Below are 20,633 nucleotides of genomic sequence, written 5' to 3' on the forward strand. Positions count from 1 at the left end.
ATTTACTAATGAGACTTTAGTGTTACCCGTTGTACTTTATCATCATTTTGCAATATAATTAGCTTAAAGCATCTATGTACTCTAAACATGTGAATGCAATAAAGCAGTACAAAAAGTGTTTTAAATAATCTTTTTTTCATCTTAGGTCAATATGGTGATAACCATATATTGTGACAAACTTCTGCAATAACTCACAAGTACTACAAAAGTAGTTTTCACTTTAGTTATGACAGCAAATATAATTTTTTTGACTATTTTGATTATTTTTGATTTTGGTAAACATTGAGTTTGTTGTCTGTGAGAAACTAGTGATGTCCTGTTAGCGATCTCTGTGAGAGACTAGTGATATCGGTGAAAGAATAATAATGTCCTGTGAGAGACAAGTGATGTCCTGTTAGTGATGTCTGTGAGAGACAAGTGAAATCCTATGGAAGACTAGTAGTGATGTCCTCTGAGAGAGACCAGTGAGAGAGCAATGATGTTTTGTGAGAGACTAGTGAAATCCTATGACAGACTGGTGATGTTCTGTTAGTGATATCTTTGAGAGACTAGGAATGCTCTGTTAGTGTTGTCTTTGAGAGACCTGTGATGTCCTCTGAGAGACTAGGGATGTTCCGTGAGAGACTAGTAATGTCCTGTTAGTGTTGTCTGTGAGAAACTAGTGATGTCCCGTGAGAGACTAGTGATGTCCCGTGAGAGACTAGTGATGTCCCGTGACCCGTGAGAGACTAGTGATGTCCTGTGAGAGACTAGTGATGTCCCGTGAGAGACTAGTGATGTCCTGTGAGAGACTAGGGATGTCCCGTGAGAGACTAGTGATGTCCTGTGAGAGACTAGGGATGTCCCGTGAGAGACTAGTGATGTCCTGTGAGAGACTAGGGATGTCCCGTGAGAGACTAGTGATGTCCCGTGAGAGACTGGTGATGTCCCGTGAGAGACTAGTGATGTCCCGTGAGAGACTGGTGATGTCCTGTGAGAGACTAGGGATGTCCCGTGAGAGACTAGTAATGATGTCCCGTGAGAGACTAGTGATGTCCTGTGTGAGACAAGTGATGTTTTTGAAAGACTAGTAGTGATTTCCTGTAAAAGACTAGTGATGTCCTTCGAGAGACTAGTGATGTCCTGTGAGAGACTAGTGATGTCCTGTGAAAGATTAGTGATGTCCCGTGAGAGACTAGTGATGTCCTGTGTGAGACTAGTGATGTTTTTGAAAGACTAGTAGTGATTTCCTGTGAGAGACTAGTGATGTCCTGTGAGAGACTGGTGATGTCAGTGAGAGATTAGTGATGTCCTGTGAGAGACTAGTGATGTCCCGTGAGAGACTAGTGATGTTCCGTGAGAGACTAGTGATGTCCCGTGAGAGACTAGTGATGTCCCGTGAGAGACTAGTAGTGATGTCCTATGAGACACTCGTGATGTCTTGTGAGAGACTAGTGAAGTCCTGTGAGAGACTAGTGGTGTCTTTGAGAGACTGGGGATGTCCTTTGAGAGAATAGTGAGAAACTAGTGAAATCTTGAGAGAGAATTGCGATGTCTGTGAGAGACTAGTATTGCCCAGTAAGATACTAGTAATGTCCCGTGAGAGACTAGTAATGATGTCCTGTGAGAGACTAGTGATGTACCATGAGAGACAAGAAGTTATGTGCCGTGAGAGACTAGTGATGTTCTGTGAGAGACTAAAAGTGATGTCCCATAAGAGACTAGTGATGGCCTGTGAGAGACTAATAAAATCCTACGAGAGACTAGTGATGTACTGTGAAAGACTGTGATGTCCTGTGTGAGACTAGTGTTGTCTGTGAGAGACTAGTAATGTCCCGTAAGACTGGTGATGCCCGTTGAGAGACTAGTGATGTCCTGTTAGTGATGTTCTGTGAAAGACTTATAATGTCCTGTGAGAGACTAGTAGTTATTTCCAATGAGAGACTAGTGATGTCCTGTGAGAGACTAGTGAAATCCTACGAGAGACTAGTGATGTCCTGTTAGTGATGTTCTGTCAGAGACTAGTGATGTCCTATGAGAGACTAGTGATGTCTCGTGGGAGACCAGTAATGTCCCATGAGAGACTTTTGATGTCCTGTTAATGATGTCCTGTGAGAGACTAGTGATGTGCTGTAAGAGACTAGTGATGTCTCGTGGGGGGTTAGGGATATTCTGTTAGTGATGTCTGTCAAAGACTAGTGATGTCTCATGAGAGACTAAGGATGTCCCGTGAGAGACTATTGATGTCCCATAAGAGACTAGTGATGTCCTGTTAGTGATGTCTGTCAGAGACAAGTCATGTCCTGTGAGAGACTAGTTATGTCCAGTAAGAGGCTAGTGATGTCCTGTGGTAGACTAGTGATGTCCTGTTACTGATGTCTGTGAGAGAATAATGATGACCTGTGAGTGACTAGTAGTGATATCCTATGAGAGACCAACAATGTCCTGTGAGAGACTAGAGAAATCCTACGAGAGACTAGTGCTATCCTGTTAGTGATGTCTGTGAGAGACTAGTGATGTCTGTGTGAGATTAGTTAGTGTTGTCTGTGAGAGAATTGTGATGTCCTGTGAGAGACTAGTAGTGATGTCCTATGTCAGTCTAGTAATGTCCTTCGAGAGACCAATGATGTCCTGTGAGAGACAAGTAAAATTCTACGGGAGACTAGTGATGACCTGTTAGTGATGTCTGTGAGAGATTAGGGATGTCCTGTTAGTGATGTCTGTAAGTGACTAGTGATGTCCTGTGAGAGACTAGTGATGTTCTGTTAGTGATGTCCTGTGAGAGACTAGTGATGTCCCGTGAGAGACTAGTGATGTTCTGTTAGTGATGTCCTGTGAGAGACTAGTGATGTCCTGTTAGTGATGTCTGTCAGAGACTAGTGATGTCCCGTGAGAGACTAGTGATCTCCCATAAGAGATTAGTGATGTCCTGTGACAGACTAGTAGTGTCCTGTGAGAGATTAGTGTTGTCCTGTTAGTGATGCCTATAAGAGAGTAGTGATGTCCTATGAAGGACTAGTGATGTCCTGTGAGAGACTAGTGATGCCTCGTGAGAGACTAGTGATGTCCCGTAAGAGATAGGTGATGTCCTGTTAGGGATGTCCTGTGAGAGACTAGTTATGCCCTGTTTGTGATGTCTGTCAGAGACTAGTGATGTCCTGTGAGAAACTAGTGATGTTTTTTAGAGATTAGTGATGTCCTGTTAGTGATGTCTGTGAGAGACTAGTGATATCCCGTGAGAGACTAGTGATGCCCGGTGAGAGACTAGTAATGTCTGTGAAAGACTAGGGATGTCCTGTGAAAGATTAGTGAAATCTTACGAGAGACAAGTGATGTCTGTGAGAGACTAGTAGTCATGTCCTGTGAGAGACTAAAGTGGCTAGTTCCGCAGGTGTGCTGAAGTAATTCAGCGAAGTTCCTCATTCCCTTCCTACATTTTTTTGACTGCCGGAACCTTTAGAAATTTTACTTGCAATAGTTTTGTGCTCATTGCTGTCGTCAAATTCTGTTAACTGTTTTCCACAAATTGTATTTTAAGTGCTTTGATTATTGTGATAAGAACTGTTTTATTAGCATGGTAATAAAAATTCCTTAAATTTAGAAAGGTAAATCATTTTATGAATCGGTTAATATTTTATTATTTTTTTCCACATAACATTTATTCATTCATTTATTTTCCTTCGGCTTAGTCCCTTTATTTATCAGGGGTTGCCACAGCGGAATGAACTGCTAACTTATCCAGCATATGTCTTACACAACAGATGCCCTTCCAGCTGCAACCCAGTACTGGGAAACACTCATACACTCTCATTCACACACATACACTACTACCAATTTAATTTATTCAATTCACATATACCGCATGTTTTTGGACTGTGGGAAAACAGAGCACCGGGAGGAGACCCACACGAACACGAGTAGAACATGCAAAGTCCACAGAAATGCCAACTTGTCCAGTCGCGATTTAAACCAGCAACCTTCTTGTTGTGAGAGCCACCACAGAACATTATCCTGTTTATTATATATCCAGATGCATATTTTTAAAAATAAACAGATCTCTAAATCACACTTGGGCGGTTGAAAAAATTATTATGCACTTTAGTATGTATTGTAATGTAGGAGGTCAAATGAACTTCATGTTATTCTGATCAAACCTGATGCTGATAAACTGCTAGATAAAACCCCAGATTCAAACCCATGAAGAGGTGTGCTGAGACATTTGCATCATTTCATCTTTCCACATAATCCTCACCTTTTGCCCTCTAAACAAACCTATGCTTTATTTTCACATCTTTTCCTCTTCTTTTCATTTCAGGTTTGCTTCCTTACTGTACAGTCGTGCTGCCCTCGATCACAAAACTCTGGCGACCGGAATGAGGTCATTACACAAAGCTGTGATGAGGAACTACTGCATTCTCTCTCCCTTTTCCTCAGCTGCAGTCTTTAGGCTCATTTTGCTCTTCGGTGACGTTACAACACTTATTTTAACACTAATTCCTATCTATCACCTCAGAAGCTGAAGCGTGCAGACACATGTAGTTAACAATTAATTTTACAATCAATATGAAAAATATTGGCTGTAATGTTGTTCAGTGAGCAACGTCCTGGAAGCTGTCCAGTAGACTGCTGAGTGTGGGAATGTTTTGAAATCACAGCGCACTGTTCCTGTGGAATGTTTCTGAACACTCAGGTAGAAGGAGGCAACACTTCCAATGGAAGGATGGTGCTTATGTTTATGGCAGAATGTGATTGGGTGTTTAATGATGCTTTCGCTTTTCGGCGGTTACTGTGGTCAGCCGTGTAGAACGTTGACTAAATTTCCAGAGGAATTACTGTTGCTCTAGGTAATATGGCACAGGCCACAAGCACCCTAAGTTCATTAAATAGATAGTATCTGTGTCCTCAGGTCAAATGGCAATCGAACAAAGCATGCTGAAGCAGATGGTTTACTCTCATGTGCTCGCTATTTTGCATCCTCAACTTTCGCATAAGCCTGCAATTATATTTTCCTCTCCTGTCCATCACCATTTTACAGGGCCTTTGACATCCCCTTTTCAGTAGTTACTGCAATCAACTAAATGCAAAACCTTCCTATAATATCCATTGTATTATTATAAAGGGCTGTTAAATTCTGATTGGCTGACGGACAATCTTTAAGGTGTGCATTTATTTTTACACTGTTTAATTTGTTCAAGGCAGGTCTTGACTCCAGTACAGTTCCATTTATTTTATTAATTCAAATCAAAGCCAAAAATCAAAACAAAAGGATTTAGATGAGACGCGTAAGAAACTATTCTTACACATAGCAGTGGTTTTAGGACAAAAACCTGACAAATGGCTTGGCATACTAATTTTGTACTGTACATTGTCTATAGGTGTGGTAACTGTAGTATAAGTCGAACAATTGGAAAATAATTCACACTGACATGTCTCACCACCACAGGTGTGCATTATTTTCTAATAATCCAATGGCCCGTCATCTATTAATCGTTAATAATTAAAGGGCACCTATGATGAAAATCATCTTTTGTAAGCTGTTTGGACAGAACTGTGAGTAGGTATAGTGTGTCCACGGTCATATTGAGGTGATATAAACACAGTAAGTCTCTTTTTTTTTAATTTCCTGATGTTAGAACAGGATCCAAATCCCTCCCAATTTGATGCTCACCGCAACGTGATGAAGGAGTGCGGCTTTCCCACCCACCGAATTGATTGACAGCCGCTTATTAACATGCATCCATAGTAACCTGTATGGCTGGGATTAAAAGCTCTGTTCAGCTCTCTGTGATCATCAATCATCATACAAAGTGATCAAGAATTAGTTTTAAAAAGTTTATGCTTGTAATTAATTACAACGATTTTACTGTCTTTATTACCACAGCCGCATGTCAGTACAATTATAACAAGGACGCTTCAATCCCAGTTTGTGGACATTAAATACGGTTTATTTTGTACATTAACGTAACGGATATCCATACAGCAGTGAGTAGCAAAGTGTATCCCAACACATTTGCGTGCAAAAACCGTGCAAATTTAAACGTGCACGCTGTGTATGTGTGTCTGCTGTGTGTGTGTGCGTGAACTTTGTAACGACATTGTGTGTGACTCTTCGTTGCAACTCCACAACAAATACATCAAATAATCATTGGTAAGATTCTTACTGTAGTATTTCTCACAAACGTTACGTGAGATCTGCTTCCTTCATGTCTGTCACTCTGCTGTTTATCTGACGCAGCAGAGGCGGAGACTGAGACACACTCTGACAGGCACATGGGAACGGTGGGAGGGGGGAACTAGCATTAAAGGCACATGCAACATAAACAGCTACATGTCTTAAAAAAGTCTCAACTTAAATCTTGAAAACAGCATAAAAATAGGTGCCCTTTAGTACTAATAATATCAGTAAACTGCTTTTTTCCTCCACAGAGCAGTTTGTTTTTATCACGGAAAATGCTTGGGTTTATTAATTACCCTTAGTGCTCACTAGCCCCCTTTGCCCCTAAATCTCAGTTCACATTGAAACAGCAGGTATTTGCGCATCTCTAAAACTCTCCTCTCCCTCCCGCTGTGTTGGGTTGACCTGGGGCTTGGCTGTCTTGCCTTGGCCTTGAGAGCACTGAGACTATGTTTAAGTAGAGGGAGCGGCTGAGTGAGGCAAATAAAAAACTCTTTACACACTCCGAGACGGAGCTGAGCTGGAACCTCAGGTACGTGATTGTGAAATTCCCCACGTTCCACTCCCTGCAGTCCACAACAACACAAAGAGCTGCCCGAAATCGAGGCTAAGTGTTCATCAGAATGCTTGTCCTTAAGACCGTTTCGTTGTACACCGACTGCTTAGGGTCATTCTCAAAGGATTAGTCAATTGGGGCGGCACATGATCTTGTATGAGGTCCAGAATTACACCACATTGTGTTTGTTTGTGGGGCTTTTTCATGCTAAACATACAGTTGCGTAACCGAATGACCTGAAACATGACGTCTACGTAATCATTATGCCTGCTCCCATAGAATTGTTTTAGTATGGTTAGTGATCTCGTAACTGCTTATAATTGCAGTTGTATGAGAGAAGCAGGAAAATCACACTTCACTACAGCATCTGTGACTGTGCTGATTTTTTTTTAAAGTCAGCCACACTGATTTATTAACTTTCTAATAATCTGAAGGTGTAATAACTGTTGCAGAAATTGAAGTAGTATTCTCACTGTACAAAATGTTAGTTTGTGTTCATTTGTGATTTATGGGTTTATTTTTTTCTATTTATTTGTGCTTTTGTGTATAGGACCTTGATCTCTGTTATGACAACATTCGATGTTGAAAAGTTTAAAGTGAACTTTTAGTAGTTTGAAACAATATATTGTCTTGGTCATTTAAATTACAGTGCAAAAAAACCTAATGAGCTACACTGTAAAAAGCAGTTGACATCTCAAAATTGTAAGGCAACTTGCTGCAGAGCTTTTTTGAGTTGACTTAACTTTCAACTCAAGTACTGCACTTGACTCAATTGAAGTTGAGTGATACACTACTGTATATAAATTGCTCGTCATACTATATTTGGACATTTAATAACTTGTTAGCATATCATTGTCATACTATTTAAAACTACTAAAAAGTCAGTAAAATCACTTAAACTGTCAAGTTAAATGTTCAACAATGAACAGAATAAATTAAGGGGGTGGGGGGGGTTAATTATAAAAATATGAGAAACTAATTCAAATTAAATAAACTAAATGACTAATAAGTTAGTCAGTTCATAAAGTGTTTATCTTTTTGTGGAAACCTATGAAAAGCCAGTCGGTAACACTTTAGATTAGGTCCCAATTCATAGTGTTAACAAACCATTAACTATCATTACAAGCTTTATAAACTACAAATTAGCTCTTTATTAATAGTTAGTAAAGTAAATATTGGGTTTAGGGTAGGATAAGAGATGCAGAATAAGATCATTCTTTACATCTACTAATAAACAGTTAGTATCTTAATAATAGGCAGGTAATATGTAGGGCCAAACAGAACCTGCGGACATTTTTTACTATTTCTGCGCAGAATTTTACAAAAAAATCTGTGTTTTATGTGGAATGATTTCAGGAGTATCATAGCTAAAAACTTAATGTATCAAATAAAAAATAAATAAAATTTTTACTTTTCATTTAATTTTTACAATGCAAATCCAATTAGATGCACTTATTTGGTAAAGAAAGCACGTCTCTCATATAATATATCTACTAATGTTACTTTACAAATTGTATTATAAATAAATCATATGAACATTTTCATATTATTTAATAATATTACTGAAATAAATTTAAAATCTACACATTTACAGAAGTAAATACATAGACTCAATGATGGGCTAAAAATCTGTGGAAATCTGCAGAAATCTGTGGGCAGAGATTCCGTGTGGGCCTAGTAATAATCCAGTAGTTAATTGCACAAATTGTGACCAGTGGCCAGGTGGGCATAATATTTGGACACAAAGTAAGATCGGTTCGACTGTTTCCTACATCTGGAGTTATTTTAGATGAGAGAAACTGCTTGATTTAATGCTATCCTGTTGTAATTTTCTTAATTGACGAAGACTTAATTTACGATTAAGCTAAATGGGTCAAAAACATATCGTCAATTAATGCCACTTATTAAATTTTCGTGGTCCAAAAAATTGCTCACCTCAAGACTAGAACAAATAAGACAACAAATCATCTGTCATGCTCAATTGAACAAAACCATCAGCAGGGGCCCTGATCTTCTTAATGTATTTCACAAGACAAGCAGCCTCCATCTTTGATAGAGCAGTCTAGAAAATGTGTGAAAACAAGAGAAAATAAGACAATGAAACACATACCTTACCCGCTGCTATGGGCCAGGGAACACAGTGGTTACCATGGCTTAATCTGTCACTGAAGTGGACTTTAAGGGGTGACAGGGTTTTTGCAGGCTGATCTTTCTCCCAAACAGACAGCTTAGCATTTGTGTGCACAGGAAGAGCCTTTTCCAATATCTCAAATAAGCTGTTGGGCAGAAGAGCCAGCTTAATCTCTGTCTCCTGCTCTCTCACTCTGGTACACCATGGAAAAGCACCTGATAGAGATAGAGAAATAATCAATTGTACACCACACTCTTAATTATAAAGGTCCTCTCAATGGTTCCACGAAGAACCTTTGACATCCACTAAAGCTTTTGATTCGTTAAAGAGGAAAAACTTTCTTTAGAGTGTGAAAATATTCCTCTCACTATGAAAAAAATTGTACTATTAAAAAACTTTTGACTAAAAGATTCTGAAAGGAACCAAAATGGCAAAACTGATTTTCGTGTCTGGCAGCTTTATAATAAAGAATAGCAGATTAATCAAAACATTCCTGGTGTTTAAGTTTTGAAATCTGTACAATATTTACAAGAAACAAAATCCTGTAAATCATACCTTTGACTTTAAAATTTTCAAAATGACAACAAAAGTTGGTGCTGATATAACGCAGGAAGCACAATAAATATTATGTAAGATCTGACTGTTTTTAAAACATTAACTTCATCTGGCTTCTGTAACCGAGTTGTTCAGGTTAGAGGCTGATGGGACAACAAGTGATCAACAGGAATGTGATTGAAGCGATTAAAAAGTTCACATAGATGGAAACACTGTTATTCTGTGATTAACTCGGTGCTGGTGAAGGCGCACATTCCGCACTTGCTGTGATAAATGAAGTTTCGAAAGTTGTATAATTGATTCACCCTTACGTGCAGCAACGCAAATAACTTGAGGAATAATGGTTCATTAGCGGGTCACATACGGATGTAAGAAAGTGAGCACACATGCACGTCGCAGCCTCACACAGACAGCAGCGGGAGAAACTGATGCGTTCACATCTCACCGTGTCCCTCCCCTGAAACCCACCTTCCTTAAAGGTTTTTGTGCGTCTGTTTTGTGGGATAACATCAGAAGTGTTCGTCCCGTCGAGCCAATCAGGTCCCTCCCTACCTCAGATCGCAGCTATAATACATAGGAGTAAAGAGGCTTCTCGCATTAAGTGGCTGTGGCTTGAAGTAACGTTGTGATTTCGAGGTCAGTCTTACCTTTCGCATCCCCGCCGCAAACCTCCGATGCGTTATCAGTCGCACGTTTCCGCACCTGTCACGGTCGGGGCTTGGCGCTGCTGAGGGACACGCGTGAACCGAGAAGACGGCAAGGACATCGCCGGAGATCCGCGCCGCGACAACGAGAAACCCTGCTAGACAGACCGCTCGAGAACACCGCAGCGAGATTCAGCGTGCGGCAAAATGCGGCTTTTGACGAGAGTGCTGCTGGTGTCTCTTCTCACTCTGTCCTTGGTGGTGTCCGGACTGGCCTGCGGTCCTGGCAGAGGCTACGGCAGAAGAAGACATCCGAAGAAGCTGACACCTCTCGCCTACAAGCAGTTCATACCTAATGTCGCGGAGAAGACCTTAGGGGCCAGCGGCAGATACGAGGGCAAGATAACGCGCAATTCGGAGAGATTTAAAGAACTTACTCCAAATTATAATCCCGACATTATCTTTAAGGATGAGGAGAACACTGGAGCGGACAGGCTCATGACACAGGTAATTCTTTCGCCTTTCGAAATCTGAAAGTCGGAAAGTACAGTTGAATTCGTGCAAGGATTGTGAATTAGTCCTGTGCCATCAACAGAGGACCGGCTGCTTGCCTCCTTGCTCACCCTCATTGTGGAAGGTTGCGTGAAATATTTATGCGCTTCTTCTGGTCATATGTATGCATTTGTCCGCGCGTTGAGATGCGTCAGGCGCGCGTTATCTGTTTTATAAAACGTGGATGTCCCGACGGATGAGTGCCGCACCTGATCTGAAGGGACTGTGGTGGTCAGAATATGTCAGTCTCGTGATAGCTAAATATAGAATGAAATATAACATACATGTTCATATCGCTTAGTCAGACAGACCGCAGCCCACCCGCTCGCTCGCTCGCAGCGGCTGCTTATCAGGGCATGAACATATTGACATTTCTCCAAGGATGCTCTCCGATTTGTTTCTACTTATTAATGGGCCAGGACGGTTACACTTAATGACAGATTAAAATCAGACACAATGGACTATCTATCATCGCCTCTGTTCTTTGGATGTTATGCAGGTGTTTGTTCATCTGCCGCCAGTTTTTCAGCACATGCGAGGCTGCATTAACTGCATTTAATCTGACCGATATATTTAAGCAACAGCAAGAAAAATAAGTTTTATGTTGTACACTCCAGGAGTAGTCTAGACTAGTGCACCATTATTTTATACTGCAAAATGCGCTATTATTTTTGTTAAAATGTAAACGCGAATACTTTGTCGCGGTGAGCTGTTTTCTCTGCTCTAAGGTAGCCTGCGTTATATTGACTTTTGGATATAATGCTAAATATTTGTGTTGCTTAAATAGGCTTTATTGGATTCGTTTATTTTTTGTTCAGATTTGTATATTAGCTTTTACAGTCATCTTTATTTATTTATTTATTTTAAAGAAAGCTAGGCCTCTGCTAAAGTCAGACAGCTTCGGGAATAGGCTGTCTGTCCCCAACATGGCTTTCCACTCTCGTTGCATTAGCAGGGATCATTTGAACTTCTGACCCTTTGCCAATGCAAAGGAAGAATAACATGCTGCTTACTAAGTGCATCGAAAATATGTTTGCTGTGCAAATTAGCCTGTATTGAAGTGTCTCCGTGTAATTTACAAAGTGATTATCCCGAGCATAATTTTTATTAGGCTGTTTTGAACGTGCCTCTGTTAAATAGCTTTTAGGTTCAAAGTCTAAGTCATGACCGGTTATAGCAAGGTTTGCTGAAGCATTGCGAATAATGTCAGCCAAAGTCAATTTACACGCGCCGCGCAGGTGCATTATAAAGTTTCCCTTTTACCGGTGCTTAAAAAAGATGAAACCCGTGTCTGGTGTGGTTTTCTCAGATGTATATCAAGCTCTACTTAAGGTGAATTTGATTATAAGTGTGCAGTGACCCGCGGGCACACACGCTGCTATAAGCTACTCCTGCAATCTTGTAACATCAAATGAACGTCTCAGTCTTTCAAAGGGAGTTAACGAGGTGTCCTGTTGACAAATGTTTTGGAGAAGCGCATCCGAGTGTAAGACAGGGTTTGTTGGTTGAACACGCTGTGCGGTGAATTGGACTTAACGGTGAAGCTCGCGAAATTAGGCGCAACTGCGAGGGTATCCAGGAGGCTGTTTGCTCTGACAGGTAGCTGATAAGTGTTTCCTCTAAAACAGTTCATTTGGGAGGAGATTAGTTGCTGACTGTGACTAGGCGGCTTGTTGAACAAACCTCGTGTGGAGCACAAAGCGGCGGCACAGGGGGTTCCCGCTGCGCTTCATGGTGGCTGAACAGAATTTGGCTTGATTTGCGGCACACGACCCAATGAATTAATAAAGAGTTCAGGCTTCACGGCTCATCAATCCCCGGTAGTTTTGCTCAGTATGTGCTAGGTAGCATCTCTATGTCGCTTGCTTGTGTTTTACTCTATCAATCGACAGCCACAAGTGTTGTGGAGCTAAATGGCAGCAATTTAAAATATAATCGTTAGGGGGGATCTGTTTTATTTAATTTTGGTTAAAGTACCATTCTGATTCATTTCATTCAGCAAGAGGATGCATCTGTGAAGTTTTTGCTATTTATTTGATAAACGATAGGCTATCCCGTTTGTATAATAGACACTAGAAACACGAATGAAGTGAACTGAACCGTTTCATGCTTTCAAATATAATTCAGTGTTGCTTATAATTGACTAAACATTGGCGGATCATTCCGCTGTGGTGACCCCAGATTAATACAGGTATTAAGCCGAAAAGTAAATGAATGAATGAATAAACATTATTTTTCTGATATATGATAAAATGCAATTCAGTATAGTAAAGTGCATGTGGTCTTCACTGCTGACATGAAAATTAGAGGGTCAAGCAGATCAGTAGGAAGTGGGGCGATAGTCTGCTGAAGACATTTATGTGGATGTTAGAGGCTGAAGATGGTGTGTGTGTGTGTGCATAAGGAGAGAGAGAGAGAAAGCGAGCAAGTGAGTCAAAGCTAGGAGGGTATGTGTGTGAATTATTACAGGTATTAATTTGGCTTAGTGTCACAATTTGCCAGCATATTTTGAATAGATTTTATATAACCTCTGAAAGACCATCGGTTAAGCAATCACATCACGTCCCTTGAGCAAACCTGTGCTGCAAGAATAATGAGTAGTTGCTTCTCCTCTTGGACGCAGTGAAAGAGTCTTTTGTGGTGTTTTATTTGACATATTGGTTAAGTGTTGGGAAGAGTTGTCCTGGAGAAGGCCAAGCATCTCAACGCAAGGTCCCGGGAAAGGTTAGCACTCAAACATGGCCTGATATTCCACAGTTCATACCTGCACCTCAGTGAGACCTACTGCTCTAAATCTCAAGGTTATAATAATGAACACCACTAACTGAATTATTTCTTTTTTACCCAATCTCATTGTATGTATTCTGGCCTTTTAAAGCAAAGACACAGCCTTGATCCAGTCACACCTTTGCCTGGTTGGATCTATACGTTTTAGATCACTGAAGCGAATGCAGTAACTTATAAATTTTTCATTGAGCTCCTTGAGCAGAATATCCTTGCATGCAAGGCTGAATTATTTCAAGTGTAAATATGGGTTTCTCATAGTCAAATTTGTCTGGATGTATCTACTAGAAAACATTCTGGATTAATGATGCTAAATATCCAACACAATCTCACGGCAATTCGTAACTTTTTTTAGCTATATAATTTGGGAATTTTTGGAGATTTAGGATGAATTGATAGAAGCATTAAACAACAGCTAATTTCCTCTTGCCCCATTCTTTTTGTCTTTCTGTTAGAGATGCAAAGACAAGCTGAACTCACTGGCTATCTCTGTAATGAACCACTGGCCAGGGGTTAAGCTGCGTGTGACAGAGGGCTGGGATGAGGACGGTCACCATTATGAAGAATCACTCCACTACGAGGGAAGAGCTGTTGATATTACCACCTCTGACCGAGACAAGAGCAAATACGGGACACTCTCTCGCCTAGCTGTGGAGGCTGGATTTGACTGGGTCTATTACGAGTCCAAAGCCCATATTCATTGCTCTGTCAAAGCAGGTAAGACCACCGGAATGACAAAATAAAGAAGGCACAATGCTTCACACTCCCTCTCATGATAAAACAGGGGATTTTAAAATATGGATTCCTTTTATACAGTTGTAATTTAAAACAATCTTACTAAAGTCTACTGAGTCATATAAATAAATGTTATTGTAAGAAATCTCTAATGCATATTTTAGTTTTTGTGAATAGGTGATACACAGTCAGACCTTACAAAAAAATAAAGGCTATATTTCTATCTTAAGACCTGATTTTAAATTTCTACACCTTAAGAAAGTCTTATGACAGATCATTCTGTTGAAACGAGTCACTCGGAAACACTTGCCAGGCGATATAATAACTGATCTTACATCGCCCCTCTCTGTCTCTTTGAAGGAAGCGCTTATCACAAGATCGCTCTCTGCAGCTCAATGCACATGGCACGGACACTATAGATGCGTCAAATCTAGGGTTTTACACTAGGGTTTTAAAATTCGATAAAAAAAATAATTTGTTTATATTATTATTGCGGCGTGTGATATTTCGTGCGCAAACACGGTGTAATTCTCGTCTGAATTTTTTTTCTAATAAACGTATTATAATTGATGGGAGCTAAATTAGCTGGAACGCATTGACAAAACCTCATAAGCTTTCGCCAAATCTTATCATTTAAATTCTAAACACATTTACAAATACATTACCGGCTTCGACGAGAACCAGCTCGAACCCGCTCCCCAAATCTGTTTCTCAATTGTCACCATCTTATTTCATGCCCTAGAATCTTATGAGAGGATTAGACGAGAAGTCCATTCTATAGCTCTGTTTACCGACCCAAGAGATCGGAATGTGAAGAGATCCCACAAGGCCCGAATTATTGTCATTAAGCTTGACAACGGAGAGCATGATGGTTTTAAGAAAATGAAAGGGAAGAAGAAGAGGGCATTGATTGACTACCGCTAGCATTTCTAATTTACATTCAAATCTACACCATTAGAGCCTTGGAAAAAAGTGTCTGGGGCTGAGTAAATACTGTTTGAGCCTGCTTGGGGTTTTTCTCATTCTATAAGTGTGAATTGTCACATAGAAGTTTCTGCACCTGAGCAAATATGAAAGAGGCGCAAGGGAATGGCAGAAGTGTCCTTTTCCAAGAGTGCTCTGTACACAAGCTGCATTAGAATGACAATGTCCGGCCTTTATTGGTTTTTAATTAGAGCAGTCCAGGCTCTTTCCTCCTTCATCTCACACAAAGACATTGAAGTTTTTTGGAGAAGCTTTCTATTTACAGCCTAATTCCCGTTGCCACGTTTTCTTTGGTTTATTCAGTCTTTAATTCCTTATGTGCGCGTTTGTCTAGTTTAAATTTCGGCTTAAATTATTATTTAATCTATTAAAAAATCCCCCAGTTTCATTCACTCTTTGCTATTCATTTATGTCTTCAGAAAATTCAGTTGCTGCGAAATCTGGAGGCTGTTTCCCAGGTTTGGCTCTGGTCTCGCTCGAGGACGGAGGACAGAAGGCCGTGAAGGACCTGTACCCCGGAGACAAGGTACTAGCGGCGGACAGCGCTGGAAACCTGGTGTTCAGCGACTTCCTCATGTTCACAGACCGAGACTCCACGACGCGACGTGTGTTTTACGTCATAGAAACGCAAGAACCCGTTGAAAAGATCACCCTCACCGCCGCTCACCTCCTTTTTGTCCTCGACAACTCAACGGAAGATCTCCACACCATGACCGCCGCGTATGCCAGCAGTGTCAGAGCCGGACAAAAGGTGATGGTTGTTGATGATAGCGGTCAGCTTAAATCTGTCATCGTGAAGCGGATATACACGGAGGAGCAGCGGGGCTCGTTCGCACCAGTGACTGCACATGGGACCATTGTGGTCGACAGAATACTGGCGTCCTGTTACGCCGTAATTGAGGATCAGGGGCTCGCGCATTTGGCCTTCGCGCCCGTCAGGCTCTATTATTACGTGTCATCAGTCCTGTTCCCCCAAAACTCCAGCAGTCGGTCCAATGCGACTTTACAACAGGAGGGGGTCCATTGGTACTCCAAGCTTCTGTATCAAATGGGAACGTGGCTTTTGGACAGCAGCATGCTTCATCCTTTGGGGATGTCAGTAAACTCAAGCTGAAAACCCTCGTGTGGAAATAAAGCAAGAGAAATCACACTAATGTAGGAAATAAGACAATATTAGTACAAGAGAGAGAGAGAGAGAGAGACTAAGGCTCCGAGAGGAGTTGGGATATTTATTACAATGACTTTTAAAAAATGTCATTTTCAAAGAATAAATGGAGCCTTAAAAGTTTTCTTTGCATAATTTATTCTCGCGTGAACTCAGGCTGGTGCCACACACACACACGGATTCGAATGCAGTGTGTCCATCCAGCGGTGCAGAATCTATTTTTGTATCTCGTCTAAACAGGACAAAGAGAGCGAGAGAGAGAGAGAGATAATGTCAGACAAGAGACAGAAACCTTCATGACAGGTTGTGACATTCTGTGCATATGTGCAAATGACTGTTATATTTTAGGGGTAAGCAAACGCCGTGGGGCTCCAGAAATTATATTTTTATACACAGAATTGTACATTAGATTTTGACCGACCGTTACCTAATCACTTTTCGTTTTTTGAAATAGTGTAAGATACGAGAATATATTTTAATTTAAATAGGTGCAGAGTCTTTGCAGTCTTGTGCTGTTTTCTCTTTTAGAAATATCTATTATTTGGTCATTGCTTTGGATGTCGGAGTGGGACAGGCACATGCGCCCCCTGCTCACTGTCCTCTGGTTTCATTGTTTCTTTAAGAAAATACGAAATGCACATTCTGACCATTGAGTACAGATAATAGTCCCACAGTAAAAGAGCAAAGGGTTTCGTTAAGCAGATTAATGAGTAACTACTGTACGTTTACTAAAATGTATTTTTCTTTTCATATTTTGTAATAGGTAAATAGTTTTATAGAAATATGCCGCTGATGCACAGTTTGGATAGCATATGATTGAGTGGCCATACCAGTTAACCTGCCTTTCATTAAGGCGAGGTGTCAGGAAATGTATAGAATTTATTATTTATATGTTTATTATGAATGAATGAGATAAAGAAAATATTCAAACTGCTCGTTTGTATGTTTTTGTTTCTTAAACTCTTTGACAACGCAGACATTAAACATCTTGGCCTGATTCACTGTCACATTACGCTCATAAACATTGTCATTACTGTTGTTTAAAAGTCGATTGTCAGTGGCTGTTTATTTAAATATTAACTATTCAATTCATGTTTATTTCTTTAGCGCTTTTACAATGTAGCCTAGATTGTGTCAAAGCAGCGTAACATAGAAGTTCTAGTTAATTGAAACTGTGTCAGTCCAGTTTTCAGAGTTGAAGTTCAGTTTATATTAACCAAGCGCCACAATAAATAAATAATAACATAAGCTCTATTCAGGTAATTAAACATATTTATTGTTTACAAGTTTTCCATTCTTTCTTTACGTACATCAGGTATAAGCTCGAGTGGCAGAAACAAGAGCTCTATTCAAACAAACGTGTGGAAATGGGAAATAAAGTCAAATCTTCCTCTTGAAGAGAGCTATCGATAAGACGCGAAAAAGTCTTTGATCTGGTTTTTGTATGCTTGTGAAAAGTTGTGCTCCCATGTTAAATATGAAGAGGACAATCCTTCCTTCACAAATAACATCTGAAAATCTCTCGGGCAAGAGCCCACTGTTGGAGAGCTCTTGGCGCAGGGTTGTAGCTAGAAGGGATACAGCTGCGGCGATACTTTTTCTTTTAATTTAATAACCCATTAAATTGTGTTTTTATAAACGTCTACACCTACCCAACCCTAAACCATCACAGTAAATAAAATAAAAATGTATGTTTTAGTGTCACAAAATAAGGCTATATTGATGTGCGCATGCCCAGTAGTCGCAGACATCTCCCTTCAGACTTAACGGATTCAGACTTGTACGCCGACGTCTTTTATTCATCGCCACAAGAATCACGTGTATATATATCTCGACACATGACACAGAAAATAAGGTTTCCAGTGTGGTTTAACATATATGTAGTAGTTATATACACGAAGTTTTGAAACAGGTGCGACGAGATGAAGCGCTTCGGTTCACATCATCCACGAGTCTCTTTCCCAACTTGCGGTTAAGGTAAGCCCAAACTCTTAGGATTCATGTTTCCTTTGGTTAAGCCTGAGATGTAATATGTGGCTTCTAGATTCAAACAAGGAAACAACAGCCATCTGATAATAAGCCCCAAACCCGTTTACAAGTTCAGACAGTAGACGCTGCAGTAGGCTACAGTACGTGTCTGAAATGAACAGCAGTCACGGGCTTCTCCTGCTGATCCGACTCGAATAGAGCTGTTTTGTGAAGCTGAATGGTTGAATGTCACTATTTTACCAACCCAAAAAAGGCTAATTCTTACAAACACCTCCCACATCATGATATCATTCATAAGAGTCTGTTGAACAATATTATCAATGAGAGGAACAGCCACAGTCGATGTGAACTCAGCTGATAAATTGAGTACTGAGAACACAGAAAAACAAAACATTTGTGACTTTTAGACACCAATTCTTTCAGCTATTTTATTAAGCGCAAAGAACATCGTTTTGTGAGATGTTCTTTGTGGAAACAGTAGTGGAGAGAACCCTGTTTTAACAGATAATGTTTTCAGCAGAAATATATATATTTTGCTGTGGTTACTCATAACAGTGGTCTATCAAAATCAGCTGTTGTTTTGCATCAATGTAGAACAACTCCAATATAACTTCACTTAAAACAAAAGCTGCACATTGTTACTTTTCACCCCATCAGTAGGGACGAAAGTAGCAGAACAATATTTGCTAGATTTACTGGCTTACTCTAGTTTATTTTAAATATATCTGATGCTTACATTGTTAATGCAAACTACAAAGATATTTAGTCCTTTATTTTTGCACAAAAAATAATAAACGACATTTACATTTTATATTTCAGTTCCATCAAAAGCAACCCAACAATGTAAAATATTAAACTTTAACCATTTTTAAATATTTATTATTATTATTATTATTATTAGCAACTTGAATTAATTTTATAAAACATCTAAATCCAAACACTGCAAACTGTAATGTGGAAGTGAAAATAGGGTTTATTAGCAGTGTGACTTAAATAACAGTGTTACATTCTCCCCCACAGGAACTCCTGCTATTTAAACCTGATTTACTTTTAAACTGAAAAACTCAGACATTGGTGACTTAAGGATGTGTTATTGCACTAAATAATCTGTAAATTGATCATAACTGAGACACGTGAAAAGAGAAACACATCTTGTAATAGAGCAATTCCAGCGTTATGGATGTGACATTTGCAGTAAAAATTCAAAACATAAATTCACAGAGAAACTTTATGTTAACATTATATTGAAACATCTGTTTATATTTTACAAAACAGCTAAACACAGAGTTTTGGCATCAGAAAAATATCAATCTGTAAACATATTTTAGATTCTAAATGAGGAAAATAAACATGCGTTATGGATGTGACCAAAAGAGTCTGTGAGTTTACAGTATAAAACATACTTTGTAGAAATTCTGTGAATTAAACTGCACAACTCAAAAGAATCAAAAGGATAAGAGTCACTATAGAACAAAGATGACTGATTTTATTTTATTTGACATTTTTGCATTTGAGGAAAAAGCTTGGTTCCGGATGTGACGGATGTGAAAATGGCACTTGTGTAACTTTGCTAACTCAAATATAATAGTTTGAAAACGCTGACAGACAGTTGAGTACTTCTAAAGTACTGTAAAATACTTCCCAACACAAACAAAACAGAAACGATTTTGCTAGTTTGGTGAAAACGTAGTTTTTGTCATGGCAAGGTTGTAATTTGCATGAAATTACCCAATAAGACAAAAAGCACCACTACAATAATTTACTTTCCACACTTAAAAACTGACGTTTGGACTTAACCATGGGACACAGTCTTGAAATCAGCTGATATTTGGCAACTCCATCAAGGGCAGCCTGCTGAATGTGCTGTTATAACCTGAAAAGCAAACGTTGTGAAGTCTTCGAGAAAATCGATTTGTTACTTTCATCCTTTGTTACTTTCGTCCTTGCTCTCCCCTAAAGAGCCACATCAATTTTAAAGAAAACTATGCATACTCATAAAAGTGATCTTTGTGCCAAATGTTGGTTCCATGTAGAACGTTTAACAACCATTGAACAGAGAAGCAAACTGTCTTTTATAGGCGATCCTTTGGAATAGCTTTAGTTTTCTAGCTTGTTACATGTTGTTCACTAGGCATGGGACAATAATTGTTTCAAGGTATACTGCGGTTTGGAAAAGTCAAAAAGTTTTAAAAACATTTTCTGTAATACCGTTCCTAAGGTTTGTGTCCAAATGTATTTATTTTTTTTACATTTTTTCCCTTTTTTTAGCACAACAGTATCTCCAGCAGAAAAGATACCCAAAGGTGCCATTTTAAATAGTAAAGAAATCAGTGTTTTAGAAACTAATAAAGACAGCAGAAGTCAATCATTTATTTAAATGATTT

The 20,633-nt window shown here is 39.5% G+C and overlaps 1 protein-coding gene and 1 long non-coding RNA gene across 3 annotated transcripts in view; one reads left to right on the forward strand and one right to left on the reverse strand.

Annotated features, from left to right (window-relative positions):
• LOC130232177 (uncharacterized) overlaps positions 1–10,128 on the reverse strand; it is a 33,880-nt gene extending 23,752 nt beyond the window's left edge. For both annotated transcript variants that reach the window (XR_008838093.1, XR_008838094.1), the window contains exons 1-2: positions 10,044–10,128; positions 8,821–9,056 (exon numbers count right to left, since the gene is read on the reverse strand). This is a non-coding gene — a long non-coding RNA (uncharacterized LOC130232177). The remainder of the gene's footprint in view (positions 1–8,820; positions 9,057–10,043) is intronic.
• shha (sonic hedgehog signaling molecule a) lies at positions 9,850–16,384 on the forward strand. Its single transcript, XM_056461912.1, has 3 exons — positions 9,850–10,547; positions 13,832–14,093; positions 15,515–16,384. The coding sequence occupies exons 1-3, from the start codon at positions 10,248–10,250 to the stop codon at positions 16,207–16,209; spliced, it is 1,257 nt and encodes a 418-aa protein (XP_056317887.1). The 5' UTR covers positions 9,850–10,247; the 3' UTR covers positions 16,210–16,384.
• Positions 16,385–20,633: the final 4,249 nt, after the last annotated feature.

This window comes from Danio aesculapii, chromosome 7, assembly GCF_903798145.1.
Source record: "Danio aesculapii chromosome 7, fDanAes4.1, whole genome shotgun sequence".
Lineage (NCBI taxonomy): Eukaryota > Metazoa > Chordata > Actinopteri > Cypriniformes > Danionidae > Danio > Danio aesculapii.

What these genes read in the sequence shown, in the direction of transcription:
- shha (XM_056461912.1), top strand. Translation starts at nt 10,248, where the DNA reads ATGCGGCTTTTGACGAGAGTGCTGCTGGTGTCTCTTCTCACTCTGTCC. An exon ending in CGGACAGGCTCATGACACAG is followed by an intron (nt 10,548 to 13,831) that starts GTAATTCTTTCG and finishes TCTTTCTGTTAG; the next exon opens with AGATGCAAAGACAAGCTGAA. An exon ending in TCATTGCTCTGTCAAAGCAG is followed by an intron (nt 14,094 to 15,514) that starts GTAAGACCACCG and finishes TTATGTCTTCAG; the next exon opens with AAAATTCAGTTGCTGCGAAA.